Source organism: Amphiprion ocellaris, chromosome 1, assembly GCF_022539595.1.
Source record: "Amphiprion ocellaris isolate individual 3 ecotype Okinawa chromosome 1, ASM2253959v1, whole genome shotgun sequence".
Classification (NCBI taxonomy): Eukaryota; Metazoa; Chordata; class Actinopteri; family Pomacentridae; genus Amphiprion; species Amphiprion ocellaris.
This window is the reverse complement of record NC_072766.1, coordinates 1,987,725-2,013,897: the sequence shown is the minus strand read 5'-3', so window position 1 is coordinate 2,013,897 and position 26,173 is coordinate 1,987,725. Positions and strand designations below refer to the sequence as shown.

At 36.3% G+C, this 26,173-nt stretch overlaps 1 protein-coding gene across 2 annotated transcripts; it reads right to left on the bottom strand.

Annotated features, from left to right (window-relative positions):
* Nucleotides 1–2,995: 2,995 nt before the first annotated feature.
* On the bottom strand, nucleotides 2,996–23,080 carry paqr5b (progestin and adipoQ receptor family member Vb). 2 transcript variants are annotated; one of them, XM_023263974.3, is made up of 8 exons: nucleotides 22,896–23,080; nucleotides 22,113–22,240; nucleotides 14,038–14,243; nucleotides 11,670–11,796; nucleotides 10,602–10,646; nucleotides 8,467–8,563; nucleotides 7,586–7,730; nucleotides 2,996–4,547 (listed from the first exon to the last, which is right to left on the bottom strand). In XM_023263974.3, the coding sequence occupies exons 1-8, from the start codon at nucleotides 22,947–22,949 to the stop codon at nucleotides 4,267–4,269; spliced, it is 1,083 nt and encodes a 360-aa protein (XP_023119742.1). In that variant the 5' UTR covers nucleotides 22,950–23,080; the 3' UTR covers nucleotides 2,996–4,266. The 2 variants fall into 2 exon arrangements, with proteins under 2 accessions (XP_023119742.1, XP_023119744.3); XM_023263976.3 differs by lacking the exon at nucleotides 22,896–23,080 and adding an exon at nucleotides 16,162–17,144.
* Between the last annotated feature and the right edge of the window lie 3,093 nt (nucleotides 23,081–26,173).

Below are 26,173 nucleotides of genomic sequence, written 5' to 3'. Positions count from 1 at the left end.
GGTGTGTTTTGGGGGTTTAAGAGGTGAACAGGAAGAGGGTTTTTTTTGTATTGATTATCTTTTACTTTGTTCCTGGTTGGAATGCCCATCAATGTCAACATGAAGTTCACTTTTAGTTCTGTTTATTTATTTTTATTTTACTAACACCCATTTGTTTTTAAACCCCCTCACATGTTGTGTTGTTGTAAACTTACTCTTTCAAATAAATTCTCATCTAACCCTCTGGAAACCAGCGTTTGGACTGTTTTTGTGTTGCTCCTCACCTACTGACAGCTGTGGACTAAAGGCTATACTATGATGTTTTTACAGCGACATGCTATACTATGATGTTTGTTGGGCGACATGCTATACTATAGGCTTTTTTAATTGACATATTACTGTGACCTTTTTTTTGTTTTAGTTTTTTTGTTTTTTTTTAGCAACATATAAGAATTCGAACAGTTTTAAAAGTTACTATACTTTTACTTGTGCAATGAAAGTATTATTCTATGGCATTTTTTAGATGACATATTATACACTGATGTTTTCTTGAATTACATACTATTTTGACAATATACTGCACTATGACATTTTTTGAACCACATATCATACATGACAATTTTAGGCAACATCCTATCATTTTGCGCTTTTTGAACCACATAATAATCTATGTTTTGGTTTTTTTTCTTGCTGTACTATGAACTACAGGCCATACGATGTTATTCTTGAGTAAAGCATACTATACTTTGACATTTTCTGAACTACATCCTATACTATGGCGTTATACACAGAGTGCTTTGGTTACATGTTGATTTATAATCTAGATTTTTTTTTGGTTTTTTTTTTTGACAGGATTACCACAGACCTGACCACGAACACCGTTGACACCCACCTCAGGGAGACGCTGTCTAAGATCTCAAGGCTGCTTGGTCGTGGTTTTTCTGGCACGTACTCTTCCAAGATGAGCCAGGAAGTTTAACACTGATGGAATGACACCAGGTCTAAGCCGACAAACTTCCAATTCCTCCTCAACCCATAGTCTCTGGGAAACCTACATGGAGTAAGAAAAGTAGACAGACAAGTAAAGAAGTCTGTACACAACATATTAAAAAGAAATCATGCTAATAAATTAAGTACAAAGAACCGAATTAGCCAATATACTGGAGACCAAAGTTATTTAATTTGATAAGTAGAACCTTGTTTAGTAATATTTCAATTATTTGAGAGCAGTCCTAAAGAACTGCCTGTAATCCCAATCATAAAATGGGTTTGGAGGAAGAACATAGATGGTAATCTGGCTATACATGAGTTAGGCTTTATAACTACTATTGGTAGTATTGGTGGTAGTAATAGCAATGCGACTACTACTAGTAGTAGTGGTAGCACACCAACTACTGCTGCTGATACTGGCACTGCTAATAATAATAATAATAATAATAATAATAATAATACCTTTAATTTATAATGCACTTTACATATAAAATCTCAAAGTGCTACAATACATTTAAAAGAAACATTTTAGAAACAGTAGTAATATGTTAGAGCTTAAATAAGAATGTCTTTAGCCCTTTCTTAAATGACTCTGGGGACTGTGGGGCCCTCAGGGGTGGTGGTAGTGTGTTCCACAGTTCAGGAGCAGCTGTCTGGAACGCTCTGTCGCCCATTGTTCTCAGGTTGGATCTTGGAGTGCACAGAAGGTTGGTATTAGTGGATTGACCATCAGTTGCTACTACAACTTGTAATACTATTACAAATGCTGATACTACTTCTACGACTCTAACAGCTGTTTATACTACTGCTGCTTGTACTTTTAGTATTAGTACTACTGCTTGTACAACTATACTACAGCTACTATTAATCGTCTGGTATTTGGTTGTCAAGCTGCTAGCTCGCCTTAGCGTTTTGCAAGTGGCTAACTAGTTAGCTCTCATAGACTGGAAGCTCTCAACAAGATTTAATAATGAAAAAAGAGCCAAAAACTATTCTTACCTATGAAAAGTCATTCCAAGTTTCCTTGTCTCAATCGTACAACGTAGTGTGTAACTGTATGTAGCACAGTGAGACAGCATACTTGTTTCCGTTTTCACACCGTCTACATCAACGGAATGCACTGAAACTTTGCCCCCACTAGCTTAGCCTCGCCGGGCGTGTCCTATCTACTCATTCATATCTATGGGTACCTGGTCCTGGATCAGCGGAAGAATCCTCAACACTGATGACACAACTCATTCCAGGAGATATTTATCATTTAAGAAAAGTTGTAGCTTCTTTTCTGCAGAAAGAACCGAGATAGAACATCTGACGTAAGCCTCTGAAACCCAAGCATTGATCTAACTGATGTAGTTTTGTTTCTCATTTTTAAACTGCTGTTAGCAACCTTGTGATCAAGAAAATAATCTTTATTTTGTTTGTCTATTGAGATTTTTGGAAGACTTTGTTAAATGTTGCACATTTCATTTAAATTCAAATAAAATGAAATTCATTTTATTCTAATCAGTCTGATATATATATATATATATATATATATATATATATATATATATATATATATATATATATATATATATATATATGGTTGACATTGATGCTACAACTTTCCAAATGTGGGCCAAGCATGAACATTAATTCAGGACCCTGGGAATGGTAGCTGATCCTATCCTATCTACGAATGCTGATAACACTATATTGTAGTGATACAATACTTTTAAAATAACACAGAGAATAAGGGCATTATTTACTTAAATTGACTTTATCATTATTCAGCATAATCTTTATTTTAAAAAAATGTAATCATCAGAAGCGCCTTTACTTTATACTTGATGCCAACAGCCCCATGGTTTTACAATTTCTCAATTTTATTTCCTGCAAATACAGAACAGCATAGAATAGAATAGAATAGAATAGAAATACTTTATTATGATAAATGTGATGTATTCTATTGTTCTTGTGTGTTTTTATCTATAGAACATTAATACTTGTAGGAAAACACTCATGCTGCAACAAAGGATGGACATGGTCAGATTTGGTTTACAGTTTATTTGAAAAACTCATAATAAATATAACTTAAATACTTTCAGTTTTGCATTAACGGATATTATGACAACGTCTACTGGGACACAAACCCCAGTCATCTGAGGGAAATAAACTACTCTGAAAACATAAAATCATACATTACCAGTGACTAAACTTTGAGTGTAGTAAGTCATTAATTTGCAGGCAGCACAATCTCAAAAGCAAAACATCCAACATTCATCGTCAAAAGCGTTTCTTTTGTTTTATTCATGTTAGTGGTGTCTCCTTTCATAAGCTGTGTGCAGTCATTAGAAACAGGGAGTGTCTTAATTTATTATAAACATTTTAAATTGACAGTGAAATTAAAATTCTACATAGCTTTTATTCCCTGAAGTCTTTTCATACACCACGTGTGTGTGGAAATCAAAGAATGGAACAAATTTTTAAAAAAAAACAAATCCTCAAAATTGTAGCTAAATGTAGCTAAGCTGCTACATTTGTAGCTTCATACAGTTTCCTTAGAAACATTTAGATTCATTACATATCATGGTAACAAATGTTTTGTTAAATTTGTATTGTAAGTTTGTGCAACTTACACACAATACAATCATAATTCACTTAAACATTACAGCAGCTCCTCATAGCTCAGTAGTGCTTTAATCCTCCTGTTGTCTTCATTTACAGGCACCAAAAAATACTGTTTCCTTGTCTGAAAAAAATCCCAAAAATCAGCAAAAATTTCCCCAAATTTCTGAAAATTTGCAAAACCTTCAGGAAGAAAATTCCAATAATTCCTTAAAAGTTTCCCTTAAAAGTTTCATTTTAAAAAATCCCCCAAATTTGGCAAGAATTTTTTTATAAATATTTTCAAAAAATGAGTAAAAATCTTCCCCAAAAATCCTGTGATTCCATATATATCAGTAAAACTTCTAATATTTTCTTAAACAACATTCACAAAAAAATCAACCAAAATCTAGCCAAATTTGCTGGATTTTGGTTGATTTTTATGTGAATGTTCTTAAAGAAACATTTTTAAAATTTATTTTTTTCCACCAAAAAATGTTCAAAGATTTCCCAGAAATGTAGAAAATGTGGACATCAGAAGTTTCTCTGTGAAAATAATTTTTTTTTTCACATTTTCAAACTTTATAAAGGGTCTATTTTGACCCAGGACGACGCGAGGGTTAACAGTGTTTTCATATTACCCATAATGCCTCTTTTCACTCATCTGATTGTCCTATGAGAAGCTGGATCCCCTCAGCCATGACTGCAGACTCAGCAACAGGGCCGGGGTTTGGCTGAGGCCTTCTTTGGACCTTTCCCATGGTCCTTTTCTTTGCAGACGGGAGCAGAGAGGAGAGGCAGACTGAAGAGGGCGATGATGGCCAAATTGAGTAGCACACAAAACAGTGCTGGACCCCCCGAGTTGGAAAATGTGATGGGAAAGGAGTTGTGGACAAGCCAGGGCCGCCGTGTCACCATGTCCTGCTCCAGGGCCTGCATCTGGAAGTGGGTGCCCAGGACGCTGCAGACGTGGAAGAGCTGGTGGCTGTGACCTGCAGAGGGAGCAGTTGAGCCACGTTTGAAGAGAAGCAGATTGAAACCGTATTCAAACACAAATCTAGCAGAGGTGGTTATGCATTAGCATTATTCCACAATGTTTAACACAGCTGAGAGGATTCGTTCTGTGTCAGTGTGAATCCAGACTGTCCACCAGGTTGAAGTGAATCTTGCAGCAGGTGTAGCTAAATGCACCGTATAAAAACATACAAGCCGTTTTGTGTCTGCATGTTCATATCATGCATTTTTATGTTTATGTTTTCATTTATTTATTTATTCTAGTAGATTTTCATTGCTTGTATTGAGGGTCTGAACTTCTCCACCGCTGAGTTTTTGGCTTTGATTAGTCATCTGTGTAAATTCTCAGTCATCCAGGTCATTTTAATCCTAAAAGCTCCAGTAAAAATCAACCGGACTTCTCTTTCTAGACGTTTCATCTCTCATCCAAGAGGCTTCTTCAGTTCTAAGGATGACTGAGAATCTACACAAACTGATTTTATTAGTTCCTACAGTGTAGGCTGTGCTGCATTATTTTGTTCTTTAAACACTAATTTTTAAGTTAGATTTTTGGTAGTCTGTCATTTGAGGGGTCATAGGAATTTATTAGTCTTAACTTAAAAGTAATCATAACTAGGGATGTCCGATAGTGTCCAACCCTCACTTTCCGACTGCGATATCAACCGATACCGATATATGTGGGCTTGGAAATAATTCCAAACCACAGACTTATTGTTGTCAGGCACAGCAAGCTTGTTACTGCTGCCACAGTTGCAGAGGAAAATGCAAGTGAAAAATAATCCTAAACTTGAACTTTTTTGCTTTTGGGTGAGGGTGGGGGTACAATCTATCTAACTAGTAAGAAATGAAGATATCTGCCTTCACAAACTCAGACTACAGATTATAGCAACACCAAACCAGGTCAGTAGGTGGTGGTAGGTACTTCATCTGACTACAACATGGTGCACATCTTTTATTTAGCAACCAAACAGTAAAAGACAGGGAAAAGGACACTGATTCACCTTTAAACTCTCGTCTCGTCCTGCAGGTCAAATTGACCCATTTTAAAGTGTGAAAATCTTTTTATGGGAACCTTTTAAAGAATTATTGGAATTTTCTTCCTGAAGGTTTTTTGCTGACTTTTTTTCAGACAAGGAAACAATATTTTTTGGTGCCCATAAATGAAGACAGCAGGAGGAGGGTTAACAATGTGTGCATGTGTGCACTATTTGCACTATTCATTCTGAAATACAACTATGTAAACTGTTACAGTGCAAAAAAAAAACAAACTATCTGTGGGCCGATATTATCAGACATCCCTAATCATAACTATTATCACAACATAATACATTTTGAGAAAGAGATTTTCAAAAACCCCTCCAGTGAAAATTGAGCTTGCTATTTTTCTTACCTTCTTGACACATCCATATGTTGTCTTTTATACTAGATGGTATTTAATGAGCAAAATAAGCAGTCAAAGCCATGGCAACGCATTTCTGCCCTGAAACTGAACTGAACACAGACTTCCAGGGTTTCATACAGAAACATACACCTGTAGAACCAAACCTGTCACCTTCCAGGGTGGAGCTTCCTGTATCATTATTCTTCTTCAGGAAAGGTTTATGGTTCAAACTTGTACAGCCTGTCATTGTGTCGGGTGGAGGGAGAGGCAATGATGTCATTCTGTACATTTACACATTCCAGAGGAAGCAACGTTGGAGAGTTACAGCGAAGATAAACTTTCTGTGTTTGAGTGTATGCAAGGGTCTGCTTGACACATTTTGTGATCTACATCCACTACCAGTCGAGATGGTGTGGGATGAGATGGACCACAGAGGGAAGGCAAAAGGGCAACAAGTGCTCAGCATCTCTGGGAACTCCTTCACGACAGCTGGAGAACCGTTTCAGGTGACTACCTCATGAAGCTCATCCAGAGAATGCCAAGAGTGTGCAAAGCAGTACTCAAAGCAAAGAATCTAAAATCTAAAACATGTTTTGACTTCACTTTTTTTGTTTCCTACATAATTCCATCTATGTTCATTCATAGTTTTGGTGTCTTCAGTGAGAATCTAGAACGTAAATAGTCATTAAAATAAAGAAAAACTATCAAATGAGAAGGTCTAGGGTGTAAGTCCAGCTTGTGTCCATGCCACGGCTATGCTTCAGTGCATGATTAGACTTCTATTTACAAAGCAATCCTAAGTCTACTTCCATATTATTTATGTGACTACATTTCTAAAAACCCACAGCAATTACTGTTCACGTTTCAATGATTTGTACTTATTAAACATGAGAAACTGTTTTAACCCTCGTGTCGTCCTGCAGGTCAAAATTGACCCGTTTTAAAGTTTGAAAACATGGGAAAAAAATATATATTTTCACTGTGAAACTTCTGATGTCCACATTTTCAACATTTTTCGGAAATTTTTGAACATTTTTTGGTAGAAAAAAAGAAATGTTAAGAATGTTTCTTAAGAACATTCACATAAAAATCAACCAAAATCCAGCAAATTTGGCTAGATTTTGGTTGATTTTTTTGTGAATGTTGTTTAAGGAAATATTAGAAGTTTTACTGATATATATGGAATCACTTTGGATATTTTTTTACTCATCTTTTGGAAGATTTTTATTCATTTTTTGAAAATATTTACAAGAATTTTCTTGCCAAATTTGGGGGACTTTTAAAACAAAATAAAACTTTTAAGGGATACTTTTAATAAATTATTGGAATTTTCTTCCTGAAGGTTTTGTAAATTTTCAGAAATCTGGGGAATTTTTTTGCAGATTTTTTTCAGACAAGGAAACAATATTTTTTGGTGGCCTTAAATGAGGACAACAGGAGGGTTAAACAAAACAAAATCAAACGCCTGCTGTGACTGGAAACCTTGTGAAAGGTCTGAATGACTCAGATCATTTAGGCCAAAATAAAACAAACTGCCCAAAGCAGAGCAGAGTGGAGCAGCAGAGTAAGTCTCTGTGGGTTTGCTGGGCAGAAAAATCAGCGTTCACCACAAAGCAGTCCTGAGATCAGTCTTACCGATGTAGTCGAAGCTGCCAGGTGCCAGACGCTCAGGTAGATGAGTGGCGAACAGAAAGCCGGTGAGGAAAGCCAAGGCGATGTGTTTGTAGTGGAGGATGTTGGTACCGTTGTCAGTACAGCCTTCTCCTACACAGAGGAAAACCTGTGAATGCAACACACAGAAGACAGTGAAAGCACCGCTGACATTAAATCACAAAGCAGGAAACAGTTTTCAGTACATTCAGACTTCTAATGAGGGTTATCTGCCAGTGGAGCTGATGGTGAATTGGTTTTAGTTGCAACGATAAATTAGAATTAAATCAAAAGAGAGAGAGAGTGAATGATTATCCACAGCTTGGCGACACACCGGGAAGATCATAAAAAAGGGTTTGAATTTGAAATGCCAAAAGAAGAGTTCAAAAAATGTGTTACTAGTATTCGGATATCTACAATAAATATTTAAACTCCTGGTTTGGAAGTCTTTGGATGGAACCACCTTAGCCCTCCTGTTGTCTTCATTTACAGGCACCAAAAAATATTGTTTCCTTGTCTGAAAAAAATCCAAAATTCAGCAAAAAAAATTCCCCACATTTCTGAAAATTTGCAAAACCTTCAGGAAGAAAACAACAGGAGGGTTAAATAATCCTACATCCAAGATAACATTAATAACATGTGGAAGTGGAAGTGTGGAGCACCAGAGGCAAAATAAACAGAAAAATGTTGGATTTTGTGGTCTACTTCTTGACTCAGAGAGTTTGGTTTTTTTAAACTATAAACATAATTTATGCTCCACATAAGTAACAGGACCAGACCCTGTCAGTAACATTTAACATTTCTGCCTCTGTACATCCCATATCATGCGATCCGTGTGCAGGAACACACGTGTGAAACGTCCCTACCCTGTAGAACAGAGGAATGTTGTCGAACAGGTAGGGGTAGGCGAAGGCGGCCACACGCAGGAATTTACTGAACTTTGGGCTCTGGTATTCAGGGAATCTAAAAGAAAAGAAAAAAAACAAGAAGATGTGATCTTTAAAGAATGAAAAACAGTTGATGAATTACTCCTCATGGTTACACTGTTAGAGCTGTGGAGAAAGCGATGTTAAAAAAGCAAATTATACCACTGAAATACAATCAGTCACTTAAAATCATCTTATTAAAATGTAAAAGGAGTTTCGTGATTGTAGAGGAAATGATTGAGTAGAGTAGTAAAGAAATGTGTTAATAAATATGCACAAAAATCAGAATTTCACAAAATAATAGTTAACTTTGTGACAAATTGGTTTGATTAAAACATAAAAGCAACTGAAATTTCCCCAGTTTTAGATGAAATGATGACCACAGTAGTGAAGAAATGTGTTAAAAAATTAGAATTTGAACAAAATAAAAGTTGCGACAAATTATGACGGATGAAAAACTGAAATGAAATGGCACATGTTTTGCGTAGAACATAAATGTTATGCTCAACATTTATTATTATCATATGTATGTGCTATAAAATTATTAATCTGCATTCCCTCAGTTCTCCAGTGCCCTAAAATAGAACAAATGTTTTAAAATTGCACAAATATAGTAGAATATGATAAAAATATGTGCCATAAAAGGTCTAGATATGCATGAGCCACATGTATATTTAGTTAATTATCACTTTTATGTTGTTTTTGTTGCATTTTACTCTAATGTACAGTGTGTCTTTCATTCATAAAGTGTCCTCTGCAAACTGAGCACATTGATGAGCAAAAGTCACCATTGAGCAGCAGCTGGCAGGTTGTTTGTGTTGGAGGAGTGATTCAGAAGTCTGACAGCCTGCAGATAAACCTTTAACTTCACACTCCTGTTCCCTGATGTGTGACAGACGCTGGAGTGTTGTGAACTTTCCTCATGACTTTCCATATATTGTTCGATACCTTAGCCCTCCTGTTGTCTTCATTTACAGGCACCAAAAAAATATTGTTTCCTTGTCTGAAAAAAATCCAAAAATTCAGCAAAAAAAAATTCCCCAAATGTCTGAAAATTTGCAAAACCTTCAGGAAGAAAATTCCAATAATTCTTTAAAACATTTATTTTTTTTAAAAAATCCCTCAAATTTGGCAAGAAAATTCTTGTAAATATTTTCCAAAAATGAGTAAAAATCTTGCAAAAAAATCCTAAAAATATCTAAAGTGATTCCATATATATCAGTAAAACTTCTAATAGTTTCTTTAAGAACATTCACATAAAAATCAACCAAAATCCAGCGAATTTCTGATTTTTTTTCTGAATGTTCTTAAGAAACATTTTTAAAATTTCTTTTTTCCACCAAAAGATGTTCAAAGATTTCCCAAAAATGTTGAAAATGTGGACATCAGAAGTTTCTCTGTGAAAATATTCTTTTCCCACATTTTCAAACTTTTAAACAGGTCAATTTTGACCCGCAGGTCGACACGAGGGTTAGCTGTCTTTAATTCTATCACAACAAAAGTCAGAGCCAGGATGATCCCAGAACAGGTTTTTCTGCTCTTCGTGTTCGACCTGCTGAGCTGAAACTGCTCTGCTCAGGGCAACACCCTTCATATCAAACAGAGAATTGCTCAACATTATTCCAGTTTTGTTATACACTGTATAATGACAATAAAGCTATTGTATCTATTCTATTATCTTTGAAATCCCAGTTAACAATGTCTGTGGGATCAAGTCTGACTGAGGGAATGTCAATCAAAAAAAAAGAAAAAAAGACAAGTGCATGTTTATAAAGCAGGATAGATAGATAGATAGATAGATAGATAGATAGATAGATAGATAGATAGATAGATAGATAGATAGATAGATAGATAGATAGATAGATAGATAGATAGATAGATAGATAGATAGATAGATAGATAGATAGATAGATAGATAGATAGATAGATAGATTGATTGATTGATTGATTGATTGATTGATTAAACCTTTATTGATCACACAGTGGGGAAATTTACAATGCCAATTTTCTAATGCTACAGACACATTTAGGAAGATTAAAGAGACAGAAGGAGCAGATTTTAGTGAATTCTTTACCTCTTCACGATGTCGTGATTATATTGTAGGAACGGTAAGCCAAGCCTTAACGGTGGGAGAGATAAGTGAAAGAACAATTATTAGCTTTGCCAGATCCAGAGCACAGAGAAGGAAGTAAATGTGTTCTTAGTTGTACATGGAACAGTGACAAAACAAACCTTTACTTTCCAGAGTTTTATCTGTGGGAATAATTCAGGTTTTAATGCAAACCACACCCTGCATTGTGCGTTACACACCAACCACAGTGTTTGCTAACATTTGTGTGACTCAATTACTCAAAAACACCCAAGAGAAGTCACATTAGAGTGTTTTCTGATGTGCTGTAAAACACATTTCTCAACAAGTGAGGATGAAACCATCACTGAATAAAAATAACTGAGCTCCTCTGGTCCTGACCTGCTCTCTGTACCCAGAATCACAACCAAAAATGGAGAAGCAGCATTCAGTTTCTATGCTTCACACATCTGGAACAAACTTCCAGAAATTTAAATTCATTTCGTTCATTTAAATCAAGGTTAAAGACTTATTTATTTATTGTTGCCTTTGATTGACCATCTTAATACCAGCACTGCACTGGAACCGATTTATTTCATTTCTTTTTATTTAAGTTTTAATTTCTTTGTTTTTATGATCATAAAGTTTCATGTTGATGTATTATTTCTATGATTTTAACCCTCGTGTCGTCCTGCAGGGCAACACAAGGGTTAACCAAGAGAGTCTTGGGTGTTTTGATCATAAGTGGAAAACTGTCAGTCCATCAGGTCAAAACTTGGCATTAGAGTTCATCTCCAGTGATGATTCTTTATACAAATAAACACGACATCATCTCTGCTTGTGAAGACCAAATACTACTGACACTGTTGGAGCATGAATGAGTGCACACTTCCACTCACACAGATAATGTCCCAATATGCAGGTCAGACCATATTCAAATGTGGGTTTGTGTAACTGGATCTCAATGAAAACCGTCCATTTATGATCAGACCACCTGAAGACGACGTTAATGACGGCATGAATGGATCCTGTCAGCATTAGCAGCAGCTGTGGTGGTTAATATCTGAGCCGTACCTGGAGTAACAGGCCAGGAAGGTGCAGATGACAGTGTTGAACACAGCGATGGGGATGTACCACCGATGGAAGGAGCTGCTCACCCACTTATCGGGGAAAACGTAAGCCGAGTAGATGATCGCTGAACCTGCAGCAGGACAACGCAAGAGTGGAAAACGTTATCTATGCACTGTAGTCTGAGGGATTTATCATTTATGGTATTTTATTTCGCACCAACAAAGGAGACAGAATAGTACAAACACCTGCCAATGGAATATTAGTCAGTAAAACACAACCCAGGCTGTACTTAAAACAGAACAGTAAAACTTCACAAAGAGGAGCGTCTGTCTTTTTTTTTGTTTAAACAATTTACTCTTAAATTACAGACAATAACCAACATACAAAGTTCTAAATTCCATACAAACCCTTAACCCTCATGTCGTCCTGCGGGTCAAAACTGACCCATATTAAAGTTGAAAATGTGGGAAAAAAATATATATTTTCACAGTGAAACTTCTGATGTCCACATTTTCAACATTTTTGGGAAATCTTTGAACATTATTTGGTGGAAAAAAAAATGTTAAAAATGTTCTTAAGAACATTCACAAAAAAATCAACCAAAATCCTGTGAATTTCGCTGGATTTTGGTTGATTTTTATGTGAATGTTCTAAATTTTCAGAAATTTGGGGAATTTTTTGGCTGAATTTTTGGATTTTTTTCAGACAAGGAAACAATATTTTTTGGTGCCTGTAAATGAGGACAACAGGAAGGTTAAAAAAGCAGACCAAAGTTGTAAATATTGTCCATGTCAAAAATGTATGTATTAAAGATATTTGCCCATATTTGAAAGAAAAATTATGTATATTAAGAACTGAAAAAGAATAGAAATAATTTTTACTCATTATTTTACAGATTTTCCCTGTTTGGTTGAATTACAGATAAAATCTTCAGTGAAAAGATATTTATTTACAAGTTGAGTGTAAAAATACATATTTTTTTAAAAAAAGAGGCCAAAACTGAAATAAATAAATTTTTTCTTTCACAATGTGTGACCACAGAATTTTACAGTTTTATTGTATTTAAGTCTACTAAAAAATATACCTATTTTATGGACATTTACCCTTATTTTCACCAGTTTTATTTTTTTGTCACTCTTATGTTCAGATTTTCATTGGGATTTTTTTACAGAACATTTTTACAGAGTAGCAGTGAACTGTTTTGAACAGTTTCAGTTGTTAAAACGACTCACCTGCCCATGCTTTGATGAACAGCATGTACCTGTCACTGTGACATTCCTCTACCTATGAACATCAACTATGCTGAACTTAGTTCTCGCTCTGCAGCATAACTGAAGACATTCCTGCCTCTTCAGGTTCTGGACATCTGTCTTCATGTTACATAAACACACAGGTTTAAACGGGATTCTTCTATAGTTACACTATAAAGTTTGTAATCTTGCACATTCTCAGGTGAATAATTTGCTGCAGGGTCAGAATATAATTGTGTGATTTTCTTTAACATAGCAGGTATTATATCATAGTTGACATTTTTGCTGTTTTCAGGCCTAAAAGCAACATTTTGTCTATAACCAAACACCACATGACATTTTAGAGAAAGATTCTTCTAAATATTATATATACAATTGAGTAAAATTGAAATGTAAAGTTATTTCTAAAGATATTGCAGTAAACCTGTTGACTACTTTATATTAAATAAGTCAGAAAGCCTTGGAGTCTGGCCAGTCTTTTCTTCAGGAGGAAATGACATCATGTGGAGCAGGTCATGTGATCTGGAATTAACACACTTCCTGGAGAGGTGTTTTTATTATGGGGAACTTAGTGGAAAGGGATTTAATTTGTTATTTTCCATATAAAATGTGATATATTACCAAAAAAGAAATATCTGTCATGATTATCTCACCTTAATAAAAAGAACACAATCCAAACTATTTCTGAATCTGAAATTTATTATTGTTTAACTAATTAGAAGGTGGTTGTTATTAAATTGGTACAGTTATCTAGTTGACATTTTAGTGATATCCAGTCATTTTTATTAATAAGTGATTGTTTCCATAATAAATAATTATGGAATTTGTAAAGACATGATCATAATGAACATAAAAAACATTAGTTTTAGTTCATTTTTAATAAAAATGTATGCAAGATATATCCCCTGGACTTCAAAAGTCCCTCAGTTATAGACTGACCCTTCAAAATCACTGCAAATGTTTGTTTTACGGTTGAATTTACTCCACTTCCTGTTTATTTGACCAACAACATACACCTTTTATTCTGCAGTAACATCCTGTGCACATTCAGAGCTCAGTACATTCACCAGAACCACTCGGTACCGTTCCTGTCTGGGTCCTATCGATCCTCCAGCACTCACCCAGACTGTAGAAACTGAGGGCGCCGTAGTCAAAGAAGAAGCAGATGTGTCGGGCCCGAGCCGACATGGTGCTGAAGGTGTGAGCACAGCTGGACGCCAGCGGGTAGATGCAGCAGGACAGCAGGAAGACCACCAGAGGCCAGATGAAGGAGTTCTGCCAGGGAGTCTGCATCAGCAGCACCGTCACCAGCTTCCAGAGGAAATACCTGCCGGCACAAACACGGCAGATTCATGACGTTCAGCTGGACGCAGCGGCAATCACATGTCGACAAAAAGAAAATGAAGCTGAGACATCATGAAGAAGATTACACACTGAGAAGGAGTGTCTTTAGTCTGACTGATGTCGTTTGTACAAACCTGAAAGTTCGATGATCATATGAACAGTTAAGCATCTATTCAGAGCAGGAGTGTCAAACATGCGGACGACTTCGTAAAGTGTAAAAATTTAAGAAAAGGCATTTAGTAAAACTATAAATTTAAAATCATTTCTAGACCATGACAAGTTGTTTGATCATAAAGTAAAATACTAGATTGTTCATTGTTCTTTTGTCACTGAGTGTCTCAATTTGTAACAAGCTATTTCTTCTTGTTTTGTTGGGTTTTTTTGTCTTTTTTTTGTCTGACTTTTGTCGTTTGTCTCATGTATTTGTCATTTTGTATCTTGTTTTTGTTGTTTTGTGTTTCGCTTTATTCATTGTTTTGTGTATAATTTTTGTCATTTTGTGGTTTTTTTTATCTCACTTGTGTTGTTAGGCTATTTTTTTGTCGTTTTGTTTCTCGCTATTATCATTTTTTGTCAATTTTTTTTCATTTGTCCATTGTTTTGTTGCTTTCTAACTTTTTTGTCTAATTTTTTTGTCTCTTTTTTTGTTTTGTTACGTGCTGCTTATGTAATTTTTTTGTCATTTTGTTTCTCGCTTTTGTCGTTTTGTGTCTCGTTTTTGTAATATTTTGTCTTGTTTTTGTTGGGTTTTTTTGTTTTCTTTTAGTCTGACTTTGTCATTTTGATCATAAAGTAAAATACTACATCAATCATTTCCAGACAGCTGTGACTAAATGTTGTGTTCCTTTGCAGACACTCTGTGATCTGGAAGTTGTAATGTGGAAATGATAAACTGAGGCTGAATGTTGATGAATTTGAATGTATTTTTTTAAAGAATTTTCAGATTGTTCATAGTGTTTTGTAAAAACATAATTCCTTCAATGTTTTTTGCACTAAAACAAAGGAAAATGGTTGTTTATAGGTTATTATGCTGTAATTTTCTGGGTCCAGCCCACTTGAGATCAAATTGAGCTGAATGTGGAACCTGAACCAGAATGAATTTGACTCCCCTGATTTAGAGCAACAGTTTAGACAGAGGAGGGACAAATTAGAGGGAAAACCTGAGCGAGTAAAAAGAGAAAGACAATGCACATGTCTCCAAACAGGATACAGGGGGTCAATGAATGGTTTGATGTGTTTCAAAATGATGTGAGTAATATGTTATGGCCTTCACAGTGACCAGATCTCAACCCTGTTGGGCTGAGGTGAACCTGGACAGTTAAGAGCTTTGAACATTTTCAGAAGTTGAGCCATCATGAAAGAAATCCAAACATGAAATCACAGAAAATGATGATTTCTGCTCATGCTTTGATGGTCAGAGATTACAATGAGGCCATACACAACATACAGAAGAACAGTTAAAGGTGCTGTAAGAACCTGAGCTAGACTTTATCAATCATTTTGTGTAGATTTTTAAAAGATGAATCCTTCTGTTCATTAACTCTGACAGTCGAATGATATTCAACATGACCTCTTTAGTTTAAAAAAATGTGTCAACAGAAAGGTTGGCTTCGAATTCATGAATTTCAGGGAGATGTTTGTTTTGTTGTAGGTAAAGCTATTGTTTAATACAGAATTCAGTTACGGCACGGAGGAATATGGCCTCTGTGAGCTTATTTTTGGAAAGGATTGTGCTTTTATTAAAAATACATCCCACCTGGACCATAAACCAGCACATTCTGCAGCTCTATGTTGGTTTTTACTTTAATTTGTCAACCTTGTGAATGTTCAGACAGCCACAGTGAGTATTTTAGTTTCTGATTCTTTTGTTCAGACATCAGGTGAACGGATGGATTGTTTACCTGCTTGACAGTTTCGCCAACACTCTGTCCTTCCTCAGAAGCGTCTCACTGACAGCGTGACATGTCAGCTGGCAGGTTTTGACAGCAGGTATTTGCGGAACTCCCAGTAGAGTCTCCAGATGCGCCGGACCAACCACGTCCACGCCGTAATGACATGTCATGGTGAGCCCAACGACCCGACCATCCCACCAGGCATGTTTCCTCTGGAGTGTGGTGTCCCAGGTGTGGGAGAGCATGAAGCCTCCTTCATCCCTGTTCATGGCTCTCTCCGCCCGCCTCCTGATCTCCATCGCCTCCTTAATCCAGCGTTTCAGTTTGTTTTCTTCCGTTCCGATGATTCTTGCCCCGTCCCAGTCCATAACATGATTGTTCCTTTTGCAGTGGTCAGATATTGCAGATTTGAGATTTTCCTGTAGTGCCTTTTGTTTCTGAGATCTTGTGAGTCGTGTTGCTGTTTCCTTCTGATGTTCGTTCTTCCGTGTGTGAAATGTTGTCCCTGTCTCCCCGATGTATGTGTTCTTGCAAGAGTTGCATGGTTTTTCGTAAATGACATTGCACTTTTTTGTTGCTCGATATTGTCTTTTGGGTGTACTAGAAGTTGTCTAAGTTTTATGTGTGGTTTTACGGCGGTGCCTATGTTGTATTTTTTCATGGTTCGTTGGATGGGTTCTGTGATCCCCGGATATACGGTAATGTGACTATGGTTTTATTGTTGTGTTTGTCTCGTGCCTGTTTTGTTTTTTGTTGTTTCTTTGTTTCGTTCTGTTTGTTTTTTACCTGTTGGATTCCTTTATTGATGGCCCACCTGGGATACTGTCAAGCAACGTAAGTAATTATCTATTCACCTAATGTCTGAACAAAAGAATCAGAAACTAAAGTATCGCTGGATGAAGGAGGCGATGGAGATCAGGAGGCGGGCGGAGAGAGCCATGAACAGGGATGAGGGAGGCTTCATGCCACGCCACGCTGTCAGTGAGACGCTTCTGAGGAAGGACAGAGTGTTGGCCAAACTGTCAAGCAGGTAAACAACATCTATCCATTCACCTGATGTCTGAACAAAAGAATCAGAAACTAAAGTATCAACAAGAACATATGATGAACGTTTTTGAGCCACAGTGAGTGCATGTGGGTCATTACTACTAACTACTCTGAAGTAAAGGACTAGATGCTCGATGAGAAAAAATGTCAAAATAGCATAAAATATTTAATTAATGAAATCCCTGTTTTAATATTAACCCTGTAAGACCCAAAAATAGAAAAAAACAATACAAAATAAATCCAAATATAGAAAAAATTAAACTAAACATAAAAAATATTTGTTGCTCATTTTTCTCTACATATATGTTTTTTACATTTTACATAAAAAATGAGTCAAAAATGAGCACATGAGCAAAAATTACTTTCATTTTTATATATATATATATATATATATATATATATATATATATATATATATATAAATAAATAAAAATTTTGCTCGTGCTCATTTTTGGCTCATTTTTTTATAAAAATGTAGAAAAACCAAATATATATATATATATATATATATATATATATATATATATAAATAAGCTGATGTATTTTTGCAACAGTGGGTTTTAAAGAGTTAAGTCCATTTACAAAACAAGTATGTGAGCAGTGTCGGGTACTCGGTCTGTAGTAGTATCACTAATACTACTACTGGAGTATCTGCACATATTTGAACAACTGACACACACATCAAATATAGGTGTGATCACAGGTTAAGCATGTCATTTTTATATTTCTGTTTGCTGAAGGATTAAACAAACACTTTACAACAGATCAGTCACTAAGCTTCAGAGGTGTCGGCCTCCTTAACCTGGACAGGTAACATGCTAGCTGTTTCCACCCGCTTCCAGTCGTTATGCTAAGCTAAGCTAACTGCCTGCCTGCTGTAGCTGCACAGACGTGAGAGTCCGATCCATCTTTTAATCCAAGTGTTTTTTAACTAATCAAAGTGGAATATTTAAAGAGCTTTTTGCTGGGAGGCAAAAGTAAACACTGAATCATTAAACGAGTCTTAGAGCAGATTAATAATGAGCAAAACCACACAACAGCTGGACTGTGTGTGTTTAGTTATCATCCCTGTCAAAAGCAGCAAAGATGGTAATAATTAAGGATAAAACACATTATTGCTCAATTTAATCGTGCGTTTGCCAGAAACTGTCAGCTGCAGAACACTTAAGACTTCTTCACAGATAACTTCATCTTATCAGGAGGCTGCAGTGTGAGTCGCTGTTTCCACGTCTCAGTGCACCTCATTAACAAATCAACGTTATTTGTGCTTTAACCCATCACTGAGCGCTGAACTAATTAGGGCAATTCATGTGAAAGCCTCAAACATAGATCAGCTCATTAGCGTCCGGAGATCTGCACTGAGCGCCTCGACATGAACGCCCCAGTGCCCCTTAGCATGTCCTACACACACACACACACACACACACACACACACACACACACACACACACACACACACACACACACACACACACACACACACACACACACACACACGCACACACCATGCAGTCAAAACAATGGGCATCTCAGGGAGGAAGTTGTGTGTAGCCGGTGGGAGCAGAAACCTCTGTAGGAACTTAATGGAGCTTCAGAATGAACTGATGTATAGCAGAGACAAAGAAAGAAGGTCTACTTTAATATGACTTTTATGATCAAATTTAAAGCTTATTTTTACTCCGCCAAGGAATGCAGTGGAGTCATGTGACGATCGGGGTACGTTTGTCTGTCTGTTAGCAACATTACTCCAAAACGGACCAACGGGTTTGGATGAAATTTTCAGGGAAGGTCAGAAATGACACAAGGACCAAGTGATTACATTCTGGCAGTGATGCAGCTTATAGTCTGGATCCACGGATTTGTTAAAGGTTTCTGTATCATTACCAGATAGCAGCGCAGCATCACTGTAACTATGACAACAAGTGAACACTACGTCAGCTGCCTGCTGACGATCACATGATTGTGATCCTACTACAGATCCACCACTGAGGACTTATCCATCAGAAATGATCCAAATTGTGGGGGTGTTTCTGAGTCCCATCAATTCCCGCCACCCGCTACATATTTAGGTCACATGCTTTGGTATCCGTAAATAATGTACACATGCAGAACACACGCCTGGTCATTGTGTTTGTGGGTACGTCTATATTAAATGGACACAGTAACTAATAAACAAATGCTGCATTTCTGACAACACTATATGGGGGAATGAGCAGCCTTGGAGGAGTATTGCGTTCTCTGAATAGTTAGTTTTTTTTGTTTGTGTAACTAACTTCAAAGATTTTACGCAGAAAAGAAGCCAGCAAGTGTTTATATTGTCAGTAGTTAATCTCAATTTTCAGGGTTGATCAGCTCCATCAGCCTCATCGCCGTAGCTTCTGTTAGCTACATCCACACATGAATCAGTGGATCCCGGTTTAAAATCTGAAGATTTTTCAGAAAATAGAGAGATAGTATTGACAAGATCAGGTGACTTCTCTGCAACGTGTATAACACATTTTTAAAAAAAATATCTGTATTACTACAACTTGACTTAAGTGCATATTTTATACTTCAGTCCACTCATTTGTCTCAGACACATTCTCCTCTTTGGTTCAGTTGTAATCGGTTCCAGTCTTATCTTATTGATGGAGAATTTCTGTAAGCTTATCGGTGTATTTTTCATCCATCTCCATTTTTATAAACCTCTTGAACATAGTTCTGTTGGTTTAGAATGAGTTTCTGTGGACTGAATGGGATTGCACTTAATTTTGTTGTACTTTCTATATAATGACATTAAAGATTCTGATTCTGATTAATGTTCTAAAAGCTATAAAAGGAATAAAGGTGTTCCTTAAGGTTTGATTTTACATTTTTTAATCTTTACATTATGCCACTTGGAAATGTTATTGAGCTTGAGGAGGTATCAGTTTCCATAGTTACGCTGACGATGCACAACTTTATATCTCTGTGTCTCCTGATGACCTAAAGACTACTGATGCCCTTTTAAACTTTATCTTAGATAAAGAAATGGATTGCAGAGACTTTTCTACAGCTAAACAGCACAAAACTGAAGTGTTGCTGGCTGGTACTGAAACTCAGAGAGAGAAACTCAACCTGAAAGTGCAGCACTGATGTTAAATGTCAAACTTCAGGCATCTCTGATCCAGATGTCACATTGGAAACATAACTAACAACACATTTTATCTTCTGAAGAACATTTTCAGACTGCGATTGTTTCTCTCTCGAACCATTATGGATACTAATGGATGTTTAAATTACCTGCAGGATTGACTAGTGTATTATCAAGAAGAATATATCTCAAATTAAACTAAACTCTGTTGCATGTGTGTGGACTAAAAACAGAGGAACACGTTACAGCAACCTGATAGTTTCTGCACTGGTTACCGTTCTGTTTTAAAATTAATTTGAAGATCCTTTTACAGGCATCATTTTCATAGTTTTTCTTCCTTTTCTTCTGTAAAGCATTTTGTGTTCTTTTCTATTTGTACGTTAAGTTCTATTCAAATCCAGTTTGACTAACAAAGACGCATAAAAAACCTCCATCACTACTTTGAAAGTTTAGCAAAAAGAAGGTTTCTATAAATGCTATGACGTGATAATAAAGTATTTCTGAACAACTTAGCACAGTCTAATTAAACAATTCGACAAATTCTGAAATGTTTCCACAAATAAAAGCACTGAAGATTTCAAGTTTGTTGTTGTCTTATATCTTGATATCCTTGATAATCCTTATTTATGCCAAAGAATTGGATTTTCAGTTTGAGGGACAAAGCTGAGGAATTGTAATAAAAGATGAATTCATTGTGTATTGCTCACATACAAAAGGTTGGGTTTTGCTGACGATAGGGAGGCGGTGCGACGCTGCAGGAGGTCACAGAGGGTTGCCTGGATGTCGGCTTCAAAACAAACCTGTGTGTATGTTCAGTCTTTGTCATATTACTGGATTTTATTCAGACTGACGGCTGTAGGTCCTGTGAGTGATTTGGCATATATATGCAGAGATACACCACCGGTTAGAAGTTTGGACACACCGTCTCATTCAATGGTTTTTATTTAATTATTTTATACATTATAGATTAATACTCAAGACATCAAAACTATAAAAGAATACATATGGAATCATGTTGTAAACAAAAAATGTTAATCTTCAGTATTAATCCACAATGTAGAAAATAAAACAAATAAAAAGCAATGAATGAGAAGGTGTGTCCAAAATTTTGACTGGTAGTTTATGTATGCAAAGTAAAGAGTCTGTGGACATATAATAATCTATCTATCTATCTATCTATCTATCTATCTATCTATCTATCTATCTATCTATCTATCTATCTATCTATCTATCTATCTATCTATCTATCTATCTATCTATCTATCTATCTATCTATCTATCTATCTATCTATCTATCTATCTATCCTGGCATCTGCTGGGTGTGAGCAGTAACTACTATAATTAGTCTGTCAATGTGCCACAAAGCAAACAATAAATCCTCTGTCTACACAACATGCCCATTTGTCCATCTACGCAATGATATGAATTTAGATCATTCTAGAAAACTCGTTGTCCTACAAGTTGAATGAGCTGCATAAAATTTCTTCTTGATGAAGCGAGTCAGGCTTCCTGGTGTGAAAATATAAAGTCTCTGCTTTGCTCACTGAAAATCTGCAGAATTGTGCATCTGGTTTGATGAAATCAAAATACAAGCGCACCTCACATGCCACTAAATCACATTTTTCAAACCACATTGCAGGGAATCCTTGAAATCATGTAGATAAAGTGATTCTTTTCCTCTCTGACTGAAACAGGACTGTATATTGTTGTTAAATACCTGAACTTTAACACACATGGCACGTAGCAAAAACAACTTTCTGAATCTTAAAACTGTAAATAATGTTTTTTTGCCAGTTGTTACCAGGTGGGCAGAAAGTGAGTCCAGATGTTGAGCGTCTCGTTGGTCATCTGGAAGAGGCTGAGGATGCAGTCAGTGGCTGAGCTGTGAGGATGTCGGTACCCAGAGATGATGCTGTCCTCATGGAAAACCTGCAGAAAGACAAACTACTGATTAGCGCTCAGTCACTCTGAAAACTAAAGCGAACCCTGTTTCTGTCTTCTGCTACTCTGGAGGCAGAACAAAACTCTCCAAACTATTCTGAACAACAACACACACAAGAATCGGAAACTCCCAGTGGACTTCGTGTTGCATGTTTAGGGTAAAAACCTCCAAAATCTGGCAGCGATCATTGAAGACAAGATGAATCAGAAAGGTTCAAAGGTGATATTTGTGAAATCCTGGATATTTTCACCTTCATTGGCTCATAAAATGCCTTAAATTGAAAAATCTGAGAACAAGAAATCCCTCTCTGAGCTCGCATTCTTAAAAAACTGTGATGAGGAGTCATAAATATGCAAGAACCAGTGACTTTAGAGTATTTCTTAACACTATATTGGCAGATATTTCTGTCAAAAGTAATTTTACCAGCAAGAAAATGCATCTTTGTCAAATAAACTCAGTTTTTCAGTCAATTCTAAAACTGAAAAATCAGTAATGTCAATTTAATGCAGTGAAAAACGAGATAAGTCAAAATGAGTCACTATTTTCACATTTGTGACTCAAAGAGATGTTGTTTTTGCATGTCCAACCCACAGCTGACACTAACTGAAATGCTGAGTGAAGCTGCAGTGAAGGTGGACTTACTTTGGGCACCTGGTTGATGGTGAAGACTCGCGGTAACCTGATGAGGCTGAGCATGGCTACTGAAGGCGCTGCTGTCAGAGAGTAGAGCTGAACTGAAGCCGCCGGCTGGGTGAGCCTCCGTTTTTATAAAGCTTTGTGTTGCCATGCCGTCCTCAAGGTTCCTCCTCTTCATCTCCTCCCTCTTCCAACCCAACGAGAATAACCAGTGCACCTGTGCTGCCACTCCTCCTCCTCCTCCTCCTCCTCCTCCTCCTCCTACAGGTGTAACACTCAAACAAACACAAACGCTGCTCAGCCACAAGAAGTCAAACATTAAAGATTATCTTCTGCTGAGGAAAACAAGTTTTTCAAGATCTGACCAAAATCACAAGCCGCTGATATCATTTTCAATCACAACATCTTAACCCTGCAAAAAAAAGTATAATCTGTAAAACCCAAATATAGGAAAAATGAGGAAAAATAAAATGTACACACATATATATATATATTTATAAATAAATAATAAAAACGAATAATTTAAAAACAATACAAACATATATGTATCTATAATCTGTAAAACCCAGATACAAAAAAATAGCAAAAATAATACATATTTATTTTGATATAAATGATAAAATCTAATAATTTAAAAAAAAATAAAACTGATGTTATATTTTTGCCACAGTGGGTTTTCCAGAGTTAATAATCACATAAAGAGACAAAGCTTTCTTTTTTCTATCTGAACACAAACAGACGACAGTGCAGCCAATAAGGCAGGTTTCAGTGTTAAACTCCACAGCCGTGATTGACATTAATGTTGTGCAGCCCAGGCTAATATTTTAGGCCGTTTTCCAGCCGTCACGCCCAGCCGCAGCCTGTTATCTTGTTTAAACTCTGAAGCAATGAGAGCAAACATGTACCGCTGCCATCGCAGAATTAGGAAGGGGAAGAAAAGTGGATGCTTTCTGTGGGTTTGTTTGATCGATCAAAGCAAAGAAAAGAACATTTTGCAGGTGTGGTGTGTTTTTATCCAGGTGAAAACCCACAATATTCATTAAACGGTAACCAAATGTCCTCGTGTAAGTTTAAACACAAAAGCTGGGTTAATGCTTGATCGAGAACGCAAATGATTCTAGTTTTAATGCCTAAACCTTCTAATCATCCCAAACCAAGTATGTTTAAAACAAACACGTTAAGTTGCGATGTTCCTTTAAACTATGTGATTTTGTAATGCCAAAGATTTCTACAAAGATGAGCCGTGCCTTCATTAAATCCACCCCCAGTGATCCACTGTGTGTCATGAGCTGCAATCACAACAACCCAGCGGTGCTCTGCAGGTGAGCACCTTGAGATTTCATTGTGTTTTCTCTCAGAGGAGCACAACCGGAGCAACAAACACAGCTTCGACAGCACAGAAAATCAGGCGGCAGGAGCCCAGCGTCTCTCTGGGAGCCGCTTTGGTTTGGCTGAGGGTCAGTTAATGTGTGAGTTAATATGAAAGTCATCGAGATTTTTAGTGCCAACAGAGTAAACAAAGTCAAGTGCTGAGAGTTCTGCCCCCGAGAGGAGACAAAGCAAGGTTATGTATGAAATGAAGGAAGACGTGCAAAACCTCAGAGGGGAAACCAGTGTCTCTGCAGAGTCAAGAGGAAAAGACAAGTTTTTATATATATATATATATATATATATATATATATATATATATATATATATATATATATATATATATATATATATATATATATATATATATATATATATATATATATATATATATACATATATAGTGTTCATACTTCAGCTTCGTTTATACTCAAAGCACCTGGCAGTTACTTTAACCCTCGTGTCGTCCTGCGGGTCAAATTGACCCCTTTCAAAGTTTGGAAATGTCGAAAAAAAAAAAGAACCAACACATTTTCACAGTGAAAATTTCCACATTTTCAACATTTTTGAGAAATTTTTGAATTTTTTTCTTGCTTTTTTCATTTTTTGTCTCTTTCTTGTAATTTGTCCATTTTTTTGGTTGCTTTGTAACTTTTTTGTCAAATTTTTTGTCTCTTTTTTGTTTGTTTCGTGTCCTTTGTTGCATTTTTTTCATTTTGTTTCTCGCTTTTGTTGTTTGTGTCTCATTTTCATCATGTTGTGTCTCATTTTTGTAATTATTTTGTCTTATTTTTGTTGTTTATTGTCTGACTTTTGTCATTTGATCATAAAGTAAAATACTATAGATCATGCGTATCTTGGAAAATTAGGAGTTGTGGTTATTTACAGTTTTTTATGTTATGATTTTACTGGTGTGGTCCACTTTAGATCAAATTGGGCTGAATGTGGAACCTGGACTAAAATGACACCCCTGTACTAGATGAATGCAAGTAGGAAAAGTTAGTTGTAGCATCTCTGAAAACACATAAATACCACATCCATATGTCTGACTTCATTATTTTTGCCATTCTGTAAGAAACAGATGACTTGTGGTTCCTGATACCAGCAGTGATGTTACAGCGTCCTTTTAAACCACCGGAGGTCAGTGAAAACAAGATTTCCACCTTAATGAACGTGTCCACTGTAAAACTATTGTCGTGCAAAAGGAATAACAATGATATCAGAATGTATTTATTGCTGTGACACCAGACTGATTCCTATTTTCACTCCAGGCCTTGATGATGCTCTTCAGCAGGGGGAGAGCTACTGGGGAGTCAGAGACGACTTGGCCCATATTAATAATGAAATTTTAATGAAATTCCCTCTTTTATTTCTGTATTTATCATCATGGATTCTGCATAAAATCTGGCTGTTGATGTATGATTCATGCATGAGGGTATTTAATCACTGATTCGCTTTAATAAAGTTGCTGTGATCCACGCTGTTCTCGCCTTCGAAGCCACAGCGGCACGATAACTTGCTCTCTTTAGCTCAAAGATGAGAAAAAGTAAAACTTTCATAAGGCAGCAGCGGCTACTTTTTTTATTATAATCATTTATATTTTTAGTAATAGGATGATAAACAATTCTCTGACCCAGATGTCACATTGGAAACATAACTAACAACACATTTTATCTTCTAAAGAACATTTTCAGACTGCGATTGTTTCTCTCTCAAACCATTATGGATACTAATGGATGTTTAAATTACCTGCAGGATTGACTAGTGTATTATCAAGAAGAATATATCTCAAATTAAACTAAACTCTGTTGCATGTGTGTGGACTAAAAACAGAGGAACACGTTACAGCAACCTGATAGTTTCTGCACTGGTTACCGTTCTGTTTTAAAATTAATTTGAAGATCCTTTTACAGGCA